We start from the raw sequence: 12,680 nt of genomic DNA, 5'->3' as shown, positions 1-12,680 counted from the left end.
CTCATATTTTCTGCAGCCAAGATTATTATTGCTCTTGTTGAAAAATCAACATTATTAACTAATATTGAGGTAATTTTCAAACAGTTGACTCAGACACACCAATGTGCTTTATCATCTGATATGCTTCTAATGTACACTCCTGGAAATTGAAATAAGAACACCGTGAATTCATTGTCCCAGGAAGGGGAAACTTTATTAACACATTCCTGGGGTCAGATACATCACATGATCACACTGACAGAACCACAGGGACATAGACACAGGCAACAGAGCATGCACAATGTCGGCACTAGTACAGTGTATATCCACCTTTCGCAGCAATGCAGGCTGCTATTCTCCCATGGAGACGATCGTAGAGATGCTGGATGTAGTCCTGTGGAACGGCTTGCAATGCCATTTCCACCTGGCGCCTCAGTTGGACCAGCATTCGTGCTGGACGTGCAGACCGCGTGAGACGACGCTTCATCCAGTCCCAAACATGCTCAATGGGGGACAGATCCGGAGATCTTGCTGGCCAGGGTAGTTGACTTACACCTTCTAAAGCACGTTGGGTGGTACGGGATACATGCGGACATGCATTGTCCTGTTGGAACAGCAAGTTCCCTTGCCGGTCTAGGAATGGTAGAACGATGGTTTCGATGACGGTTTGGATGTACCGTGCACTATTCAGTGTCCCCTCGACGATCACCAGAGGTGTACGGCCAGTGTAGGAGATCGCTCCCCACACCATGATGCCGGGTGTTGACCCTGTGTGCCTCGGTCGTATGCAGTCCTGTTTGTGGCGCTCACCTGCACGGCGCCAAACACGCATACGACCGCATACGACCATCATTGGCACCAAGGCAGAAGTGATTCTCATCGCTGAAGACGACACGTCTAGATTCGTCCCTCCATTCACGCCTGTCGCGACACCACTGGAGGCGGGCTGCACGATGTTGGGGCGTGAGCGGAAGACGGCCTAACGGTGTGCGGGACCGTAGCCCAGCTTCATGGAGACGGGTGCGAATGGTCCTCGCCGATACCCCAGGAGCAACAGTGTCCCTAATTTGCTGGGAAGTGGCGGTGCGGTCCCCTACGGCACTGCGTAGGATCCTACGGTCTTGGCGTGCATCCGTGTGTCGCTGCGGTCCGGTCCCAGTCGACGGGCACGTGCACCTTCCGCCGACCACTGGTGACAACATCGATGTACTGTGGAGACCTCACGCCCCACGTGTTGAGCAATTCGGTGGTACGTCCACCCGGCCTCCCACATGCTCACTATACGCCCTCGCTCAAAGTCCGTCAACTGCACATACGGTCCACGTCCACACTGTCGCGGCATGCTACCAGTGTTAAAGACTGCGATGGAGCTCCGTATGCCACGGCAAACTGGCTGACACTGACGGCGGCGGTGCACAAATGCTGCGCAGCTAGCGCCATTCGACGGCCAACACCGCGGTTCCTGGTGTGTCCGCTGTGCCGTGCGTGTGATCATTGCTTGTACAGCCCTCTCGCAGTGTCCGGAGCAAGTATGGTGGGTCTGACACACCGGTGTCAATGTGTTCTTTTTTCCATTTCCAGGAGTGTAATTTTCCCTCATTTAAAGCCAAATGGAGAATGGCTATACTAATCTCTAACATAAATCATGAATAATCAACATATAGAGAAATCATCGATACAAAAGCACTCACCAAAAATAATTATCTTCATTTGGTATTTTATTTCAAGTGATACACAAAGTGCTACATATTACTTTTACCGGTTTGACTGCAAAAAAAAAATTTTCAGAACTTTTGGACAGCACCTTGTACCACGCGGACCACAGTTATTTTGACGGAGAAAGGTTAAGAATCTATGCATTACACTTGCATAAATATTATCATTGGTCTTAACTTTCTTACTTCCCCAGTTCTCAAGAAAGTTACTGCTTACATCTTAAATACTTTCCTTATTTCAGACACAAAATTTTCCTTTTAGTCATAAAATAGATACAACTATGAAAGTCATGTAATCAGTTTATTATTCTGTGACTGTACCTGTCTATATAGAATGGATCAACCCAGTTATCATCCTCATCTCCTTTCTCAGCATTTATTACTGGAGGCGAAAGCAAAAGTGTGGCAGCAATCAAGACGGCACAATACATTTCTGTAACAAAACTGTGCAACAAGAGATTAAATGTCTGATTTACATTTCTCCTCAAACAGTAACAACAATAATACACATCAAATGTAAGCAACATGAACCATTTTATATCTAACATGGTGACATTACAACAGTACTGGCAGAGAGATGAGAAAATTTGTGATATCTCTTTCACTCTATGTTTCTTACAGCTGATAATTCTCACCCGAGTGGGGCTTCAGTATATTTTCTGAATTTTTAGCAAAACTGCTTATCAGCTTAAACCAGTTCAAAGTGTCTCCAACAATCTGTGACTAAATATGATGTTAATATAAGGAAAACATAAATGATAAGTATGGAACTAAAACTGGAAATAATGTAAAAATGTGTTGGTGAGACACATTTCATTGCTTTGGTCAAGACTTAAGAGATTGTTCTTCGCAATAGTACATTAGAGGACATCAAATAGGAGGAAAATAGGTTACTGTATGTAAATCTAATAATGAAAATGATTCGGATGTCATCTGAAGATACATAAAAATTCAAATTGGGCCTGGGTAACATGAAGAAAGAAGTGGGACTAGGGCTTAACACTTTGTTGATCGTAGGAAACCCCGAACTCAAACTGGACAGGGATGGTGCAGGTAAATCATTGTGGTCTTTTAAATGGAACCTTCTCTGAGTTTATCTTCAGGGGATATGATGACAAAACTGATAAAAACATTCATTTAAAAAACAAATTATTAATGTATACTGGATGCCTTCTGGAAGAGCTTGATATAAGAAATTTATGTGTTTGATGTAATTTAAGAAATGTTAACTGATCTTTGCTCAACATTCTTCCATCAAATGTCATTCCCCTGTTGAAATTAAAATGATGTTTTTGCCACAAATTTGCAAGTCTAAAATAAAGAATTTTCAGTATCAATACTGTTTTCCACTCTTATTGTATCTGGCTGCACTCATTCACTGTTATGAGAGTTCTGCACTGTAGCTTTGTGTATTTCCAATCAAGTTTTGTTTTGTTACATTGTGGCATGTTAGTGCATAAGGTGCCTAGAATATGTTGCTTCATCAGTAATAAACATCATCACAGGAACTGATACATGGCAAAGTGTACTTCAATAACTGCTGACAGAGAAGAACCATGCACAGGCTTTTTCTGCAAATAGAAATAGAGACCATCAAACTTATCATCAGAGATGATTCAAATGAAAACTTATTGATGAATTTTCGTAGCAGTACCCAAAAACCAAATCAGATCTTTAACTAATATGTGTGGGGTAGGTTCCAAGAAACACTATTGTGTGACAAAACACACTTACAATCTGAATTTATGATGAAGTTTAATGTTTCAATGATAGTGTACAAACAGGAAATATGTTTCAGAACAAATAAGAATTCAGTCTGGTGTGAGCTACATGAAAGCAATAAATATGGAGCATGGAGTGTAAGCGGATAAATTATTGTTGCATGTTACAAAATCAAGAAGAGTGCATAGAAGAATATGGCATTGGACAGTTTTAAATGCATTTAAATGAAAAAAGATACTGTACAGACCTGTATTGGCAAATGAAATTTCTGAGTACCTACAACACCTAATTTTTATCCTTATAAACCAACATGCCTTAAGTGCAATCCTCTCAAATCAGTTAAAATAGGTAAAATTAAGATAAGTAATTACATATTTAATTTTTTTTTCCTAACTGAGATGTTTGAAACATAATGATTTATTCAGTTTTTGATCATAAATAAATTTAAGGAATAATGGTAATAACTCACTGGGTTGTACAGGTGATGAGTTATTACTGAATGAGATTTCCACTCTGCAGCAGTGTGTGCACTGATATGAAACTTCCCGGCAGATTAAAACTGCGTGCCGGACTGAGACTTGAACTCGGGACCTTTGCCTTTCATGTGCAAGTGCTCTACCAACTGAGCTACCCAAGCACGACTCACGCCCCGTCCTCACAGCTTTACTGGCAGAAGTAAAGCTGTGAGGATGGGGCGTGAGTCATGCTTCGGTAGCTCAGTTGGTAGAGCACTTGCCCGCGAAAGGCGGAGTTATTACTAGTCACATAAAGAACTTTACTTTTACTATAGAGGAAGGGAATACTGCAGCGAAGAGGGTGTCTATGCAAGATGAGTGAAGATAGGGTCCTGGAGGGGGAGCAGGTGGAGGTGGGCATGAGACAAAAAGATTATAGGATAGAAACGTGTTGCAAGGAGAACATGCATTTATCTAATTCAAAGAACCTGATTTAGAGGGTGATGATAATGATGTTGGTTTGTGGGGCACTCAACTGTGCAGTTATCAGCGCCCACACAAATTCCCAACCTTCGCTCAGTCCAATCTTGCCATTTTCGTGAATGATGATGAAACGATGAGGACAACACAAACACCCAGTCATCTTGAGGCACGTGAGATATTAGAGGGGAGGATCCAGAAGGGTAGTGAGGCAGCCATTGAAATCAAGCTTGGGCTCGGTAGTATGTTCTGCCACTTGGTAATCAATCCTGCTCTTGGCCACAGTTTTGTGGTGGCCATTTATTCGGATAGACAGCTGGTTGGTGGTCATGCCCACATAAAATGCTGTGCGGAAACTGCCACAGAGTTGGTATATGAGATGACTGTTTGCACAAGTAGCCCTACCTATGATAGGGTAAGATAAGCCTGTGGTGTACTGGAGTAAGATGTGCTGAATGAGTGTATTGTGTATTGGACAGGTCTTGCACCTGGGTCTTTCACAAGTATGACACACATGGACAGGGAGTTGGGAGTGGGTGTGGAGTAAAGATGGACTAGGACTAGGACATTGTGCAGATTGAGTGGGTGGAGGAATATCACTTTGGGAGGGTAGGGAGAATTGTGGGTAGGATGTTCCTCATTTCCAAGAATAATGATAATTAGCCACATCACAAGTGAAGGATAAGATTCAGTTGTTCCAGTCTGGGATGTTATTGGGTGAGGAGTGGGGCACTCATTTGCAGCTGGGTCTTGGCGGCTGTCAAGAGATTAGCAATGTGCGGGGTGTGGAACATATGTCTGTGGACTACATTTGGAGGATAGTGCCTTTCAGTGAAACCCTTTGTTAGACCTTCAGCATGCTGGGCAAGAGATTTCTCATCATGGCAGATGCACTATCCATGGGTGGTCAGATTATACAGGAGAAATTTTTTAGTGTGCAAGGGATGATAGCTATCAAAATGCAGGTACTGTTGATGTTTATTGGATTTAATATGCACAACGGTATAGATGGAGCTATCAGACAGATGGAGGTCAGTGTCCAAGAAGGTGGCACATTGGGCTGAGGATCAGGTAAAGCTGATAAGAGGGAAGGTGTTTAAGCTGTAAAAGAATGAGGATAGGGTGTCTTGACCCTGGGTCCAGATTACAAGGCATTCTCAATGAACCTGAGCCAAATAAGGGGTTTGGGGTTTTGGGTGGCTAGGAAGGTTTCCTGTAGATGGCTTATAAACAGGTTGACACAGCAGTGTGCCATTTGAGTGCCCATGGCCATGCTACAGACTTGTTTGTGTATATTCTCCTCAAATGAGGAGTTGGAAAGAAATATGGTAACACCAAAAACACAACACATTACCCTGCCCAGTGAAGAACTAATGGCTGTTTCATCTCAACAGCTATTCATTCTCATGATGTGTAGTGCACTTTTGAGAGTGTTCCTGAAAGCCTCTTAATTGTCACATCACAATGAAAGGCATCACAGAACAATGTATGGCATTCACAAATTTCTGCCATGATCTATGATGATGATAGTTTTACACACTCAGTGGCATGGTTATCAGCACTCTTGCTAGATAGGAATATATGCGTTTAGTGAGTGGAACAAACTCTTTCCTCATAAGCAATCTTCTTTTGGCAATCTCCAATGAACACTATGGAGACCACCTGACAATATCAACATTTGGGAGAGTGAGGGAGAGAGTCTCTAGGCCAGATAAGAAGTGAAAGTCAACTTCCTCAATCCATGCCAACACTAACAGTGCCTGTCCTATAGCTGCCTCTTGCAATGGCATTCTGAAACATTTCCTCACAACACTGGGATACCCAGACATGGAGAAAGTGGTATTGTAGATTAATATTTCATCTTTTTCTTCCAGGCCTTTATCCTGTGCCTTCACAGAGTCGGCATATTAATTTCTGGATATGGCCATGTTAACAGTAGAGGGTGGCCAAATATCCTTCTTGTGGCCAATTGTCCCCCCCCCCCCCCCCCTCTTCCCCACAGAATGTAATTTGTGCATCCCATTTGTCTCTATATTGTCTCTATAAAGTGTTATCCCATGTGAAAGTGTGCCAACTTTTTCGAAATGTTTGCGAATTGTGTAACTGAGTTTTCATCTAGCCTGATGTGGAAAACCAAGTGAAAATCACACCCAGGATGACTGGCACGCTGGCCCATGTTGTTAATCAACCATTTGGATTCGATCTGGGGTCAGCATGCCTCTCCAAATCCAAGAAATGTCATGCCAATGCAGGCAGCTACCTGGGTGGGTCATGATGAATTTTTCAACATGAAATGGTATTCACAAACCAGCATTTTATTGAGAATGCTTGATTATGTGAACATTTAGGAGATGAGAACAAACTTCCAGTGAGCACCAACCCTCCCAATCCAAGTGAATGCCAACACTCCCTGTCCTACTACTGTTACGTGTTGGGGCATTCAGTAAAATTCTCAGTAAAGACTGGGAAGCCCACAGATGGGCAGCAAATCAATCAGAGAACAGGCTTCCAGTTTATCTGTCTTGAAGACTGGTTTGGTGGCATCAGCAATGTAGTACATCAGCTGGCGAAATGATCCACTCATTTCTGAATGATGCGTCTATGTTCACACAGAGCCACGTGACTTGCTGACTGTTCTACAGCATTACTTTGCTTTGCTGAGCACTCAAACTGAAGGTTTTCTTTTGAGCCCCAGTCTGTCTGGAACCTGTATCCATATGGTGAAGTGATCACTGGAGTGTAGATCACCACCCACCTCCCACTGAGCCATTTCTGTGCAAGAGTTGGAGAGCATAATGAAAAATTAATGACAAAGAATAACCCTATGGCTGTATAAATGTGCTTTCTCCAATAGTAAAAAAAAAAAAAAAAAAAAAAAAAAAAAAAAAAACACTTTTTGATAGCAAGACTCTCAACAATTTGGCTTTTGGGGGCAAGTAATAAAAAGGATGGCCATAAACTTTTAATTATCACCTTGAAGCAATAAAGTTGCAAAAATAATATTTTGTTTGTTTGCAGGTACATGTCTAGTCCTGGTACACATTGAAATCCCCACACCTCACAACCCTAGCATGCAGCTAAAGGAGCCTAGAAAAAATAGCACAGCCCACTGATAAAGTGGTGTTGTAGTGTCCTCCAGTTGACAGGAAAGAACTAACAGTCAATTTGAACACACTTTATTATAATCAAAGAAAAACGCCTTCTTGGCATACATTAAGTCTTAAACACAAGAACAACAAGAAAACCCACAACTCTTGTGGTGGTAAACCAGATGAGGAAACACGACTATGGAAGAAAATACTGACCAAAATCTACTCTACCAATCACAAAATACAACGTGCTACTACAATGCTACGGCGAGTGTATACAATGCTAAGGACAGCAGAAGTACTGGCCGGAGCTGTTCCTAGTGGTAGGTAAACACTGCTGTTCTGACTGCCTGGGGGTGCTTATAAGGCCGGGTCGGCAGAGTGCTACATGCGTCATATGAGTTCCAATTGGTGGAACACTGTTACATGTTGTCTGACGAAATAGTTCCGCGTTTATTTGGAAAACCTATTATTGTTTATATCCGCCGGCAATGTTTCTCTCTGCACTCCTATAAGGAGGTCGGCAACCCAACTTGCACATCGGTCGTGTGGGCCCTCTAAATAAGGGTCCACTATGACAGGGGTAAAATATGGCAATTCATTATCTATGTTTGAAGGGGACCAAGCCTGCAACAACCCAGTGAAATTATATAGTATGATACAGTGGACTGGTGGAGCAAGTCTGAATGATGAAGAACAAAATAACTCACCATTTCTCTCCGAAGAGCTGGGAATTGCAAGAAAAGTAGAGAGCCTGATGAAAAACTGAAAATCAGTCATGGATCAAGTTTCAAAAGCTTACACAAAATTCTAAACATAATAAAAGCTGCCACCTGCAAACAATGTTACCTAGGAACTGCTCACACTCACTCAAAAAGTCTGCCAAACTGAGGCAACACATGCTGCTATTCAGGGCTATCAAATTACGTCTTACATCAAGATTCTTCTGAAATGGCATATGATGACTTCTTCCACTTCCACCCGGATGAGAAAACCATTGCAGAGCAGATATTTTCAGAAGGAAAACAAGGTGACTTTTGAGGTGCAATTTTTCCTGAACAGAGAAAATGCAGACTCTACAACCAAGGTCTCTGCCAATTCTTCCACTGTTGGGAAAAATATGTTGCACTTAAGGGTGAATATGTAGAGAGGGTCAAACAATGTTACCTAGGAACTGCTCACACTCACTCAAAAAGTCTGCCAAACTGAGGCAACACATGCTGCTATTCAGGGCTATCAAATTACGTCTTACATCAAGATTCTTCTGAAATGGCATATGATGACTTCTTCCACTTCCACCCGGATGAGAAAACCATTGCAGAGCAGATATTTTCAGAAGGAAAACAAGGTGACTTTTGAGGTGCAATTTTTCCTGAACAGAGAAAATGCAGACTCTACAACCAAGGTCTCTGCCAATTCTTCCACTGTTGGGAAAAATATGTTGCACTTAAGGGTGAATATGTAGAGAGGGTCAAACAATGTTACCTAGGAACTGGGCTCAAACATGGGGCACAAAAGCTGCAACACTAGCCACTGTGCCACCACTTCAGTTGAACTTACCACACACCAAAAGGCATCTACATTATACTGAAAACTTTGACAATCATTCTCTCAGAAATGTCAAGTATCTGTATAAGCTGAGACATGTGTTCACTTATTTTGACCCTTCTTTCACTGTGCGATGTTTCTGGGAAATAGGGTTATGGCCCTTACTATGTTCTTTGTGCTCTCCATGTTAGTAGTGGATTGGCTTCTGAGTTCTTGATATTCACATTCTCTTTTCTCCAAAAGTCTCTTTCATTTTCCTATACACAGCATCTATATTTCCTCCAGTCATGAATGTTTCTACAGCTTTGCATTTGGCTTCTAGCTATACCTTCTTAGTCACTTTGCACTTTTTGTCATCTCATTTGAAGGCATCTATATTCTCTTTTCACTGCATTTTTATGTTTTACCCTTTCATCAGTTTCACTCAGTATCTTGGGTGCTATCCAAGAATTTCTAATAAGCTTTGCCAATTTGCCTATTTATTCCTCTGCTACCTTCTATTTCTGCTATGTCTGTGAGTAGCCAGATATCAGTGAACAAGTCAGAACCTGGGAAAGAAACAGGTGATGCTGCAAGGCCTGTGGAAGAGAACAAAAACACACAAACACTATGTGGTAGTCAACACAGCTGACTGATGGCAGACAAGACATGGACTAGGACAAGCCAAAAGTACGCTATGCAACAACAAGGTGCAAAATAGAAACGTTCTCCAGAATGATGTCAATACACCAAGAGCACAGGGAGAGACACTCCAAATCATGACCAGAGAGAAAGACCAAGTGTCAAGTGATGATGATAACTAGCAATATCAGACATGAGTATGGAACTGACTGTTCACTGGGCAGCCGTATTTATACTGGGTGCAAGGAACACCACTGGCTGATGTATTCAAGTGGCAAGATGGGTAGTGCACTCACTACACAAGTACATCAATATTGTGATATTATGTTCTCTAATGACCATCTATGTCCATTTCCTCCAGCAGGCACTGGGTCACATACCATATACCTCCTCTCATATCAGGTGTGTAAGGGCAGAAACACCCTGTATGGTGCTATAGGGAGTGGAGTGAAGGTGCAGATGAAGTTCTGGTCCCTTCGACTGACAGCTGAGGGAAGAGAGTGTGTTTGGCAGCATCCATTGCAATATTGCTGGCAATGGGCATGCCTTGGGGGTTTCCACTGATCCACATGGATGTGAAATGGAAATCAAGTGTAACTGTGTGGATTCACAGGCAACCCACCAGGGGCACCAGTTGTGGCACGAAACTGCCAGCTGAAGGCAGTGGACGAGGTGGCAGTGAGTGCGACACCTGCACTCAAGGCCTGAGTGGGCTCTGCTGGCAGTGATGAGCCCCTTCTGTGCCTGGACTGATGTAACCCACTTCCTGTGGGTCTCCACTACCATTTCTGGTGTCCAAGCCTCAGTACTCTCATAGGAGCAAGTCCATATTGCCACACCAGTCGTGTAGTGCTGAAAGGGATGGGAGAGGAACTCTGAAAGCAGTGGTGCCAAAAGGTGAATCAAGATTTGTGGTTGCTGCCCGTGGAGTAGCTTGGTGGGCCTACAATTGTTAATCAGTGTAGTGCAGTAAGTGCTCACAAACAGGGTGAGGGCTAATGAAGTGGTAGAGGAAACAACAGCTTTTCTCATTCGCTGCTTAAAAGTCCAAATGAGAGTTTCTGCTTCACTATCTGAGGAAGGATGGAACAAAGGGCTGCAAATATGTTTCATGCCATTGGCCTCACAGAAATCTTTGAAGGCAGATGCCATGAATTGTGACCTATTACCAGAGACCAATGTACAAGGCATCCCCACAATGGCCAAAACCTGGGCCAAGGTGGTGATGGTGGCATCAGTTGCGGTGGACACTACATGTACAACATATGTGTGCTTCAAGTAAGCACCCATAACGAGAACCCACATCAATTCCAAGAACCAGCTTGCAAATTCGGGATGGATGCTGTCCCGGGGGATGCAGGGTGAAAGCCAGAGGATAAAAGATTTTTGGGGTGCTGTCTGATGCTTGTGCATGTCCTGCAGCACACACCTTTCAATATTGCTGTTGATCCCTGGCCAGTAGATATGTTAGCAAGCTAATGCATTTATGTGGGACATCCCTCAATGTCCCCATTGAAACAAGCTTAGCATCCATTGTTGCAATATTGCTGGGATGGCCACCCAATGTGTGTGTGTCTCAGTGTTCAAATGTGTTCAAATGAATGATGTCACTGACAACCAAGAGCCTGTGAGAAATATGTTTCCATGAGCTGGACTCATTTACCAACCAATGAATGAGGTAAATTGGCTAGGTATGGATCATGAAGATGACCTGCCACAAGGTAGAGTGGCAACACAAGCAGCTGTGATGCTGCTCAGTATTGATGTGGAGGCACTGGACCTCCTGTTGCCTGAAACTGGGGTCTGGCCCAGTGAGGAGGTGCAACAACGCATCAGCTTTGTAACAGTGGGTCTTGGGTTTATACAGGATGGTATAATGTGCAGTCAGGAACAATGCACAGCACTGGAGGCATTGGGCTGTCTGCTCTGGGGCACTGAAACATGATCCAAATAATGCCACCAACAGCTTGTGATTTGTAATTAGGAAGAACTGCTTTCCAAAAAGGAAATTTTTTTAATGAAAAACACTATCGTCATTGTTTCCTTTTTGATCTGGGAACAGTTTCACTGAGCAGGATTCAATCTCTTGGATGCATATGCATCTTCATTCCTGTGTGACAAGACTGCCTTGATGCCATAGGTGGATGCATCAGCCACCACAACCAACAGGTGACCGAGACAGAATGGTGTGAAGCAAGGAGCGTATTTTAGCATGGTTTTCAAGTGAATAAGAATGTGGTCACAGGCATGGGCCCAATTTCAAGGCACACCATTTTATGCACCTAATTGAGGGGTTGCGCAATGTGGGTCATGTAGAACAGGAACTTGGAATAAAAGTTGATTTTTGTCCAAAAACATCTGCAATCCAGATACGTTTGTCGGGAGTAGGGGGGAAGATGCCTATTGCAGCAACATTCCTATCAGTAGGTCAGATTCCCTCTTTGGTGAGCCAATGTCCCAAATACATCACTTCTGGTTGAAAAAACCTGCACTTCTCCAAACAAAAATTCAGGTCTGCATCCTACAGGGTCATAAGAATGGTGTGGAGGTATTGAAAATGCTCCTGCAACAATGAGATCATCCAAGTAAACCATGCAAGCTGGAATATGCTCCATCAGCTGTTACAGAAACTGTTGGAAAATTGCAGGATCTGAGGCAATACTAAATAGGAGACACTGATACTCGTATAATCCAAAATGTGTATTAAAAACAATTATGTTCTGTGATTCATCATCTAAGGGTAACTGGAGGTATGCATTGGCAAAGTCAATCTTAGAGTTATAATCCCCTCCAGCAAGGTCTTCCAGCCAAGGTATAGGATAAGTTTCCACCTGTGATTGGGCACTGTAGCCTTGAAATCTTCTCACAATCGGAAAGAAAAAATGGGCTTTCTGTAATTGCTAGCGGAATGGCTCATGCACTATATTTCATTGGCTTGATAAGCCCTGCAGCCTGGAGATGATGGAGATGATACAGCTCCTCCTTCACAACAGCACATGTGGCTACCAGAATTGGTATGGAACAGTAAAAATGAGACATATTGGGTGGCTGAAAGCTGACATGAGCCTTAA

The 12,680-nt window shown here is 43.0% G+C and overlaps 1 protein-coding gene across 5 annotated transcripts in view; it reads right to left on the bottom strand.

Annotated features, from left to right (window-relative positions):
- LOC126298959 (uncharacterized) overlaps positions 1-12,680 on the bottom strand; it is a 152,211-nt gene that overhangs the window by 117,276 nt on the left and 22,255 nt on the right. For 3 of the 5 annotated variants that reach the window (XM_049990580.1, XM_049990577.1, XM_049990578.1), the window contains one exon: positions 2,016-2,138. In XM_049990580.1, coding sequence (XP_049846537.1) covers positions 2,016-2,125 — 110 coding nt within the window. In that variant the 5' untranslated portion in view covers positions 2,126-2,138. Of the gene's footprint in view, positions 1-2,015; positions 2,139-12,680 lie in introns of those variants that run through there. The other 2 variants (XM_049990579.1, XM_049990581.1) reach the window with 2 other exon arrangements.

The sequence above is a fragment of the Schistocerca gregaria genome, chromosome X (genome assembly GCF_023897955.1).
Source record: "Schistocerca gregaria isolate iqSchGreg1 chromosome X, iqSchGreg1.2, whole genome shotgun sequence".
Taxonomy (NCBI): domain Eukaryota; kingdom Metazoa; phylum Arthropoda; class Insecta; order Orthoptera; family Acrididae; genus Schistocerca; species Schistocerca gregaria.
The sequence above is the reverse complement of the archived record's forward strand: the minus strand, read 5'-3'. Positions and strand labels throughout refer to the sequence as shown.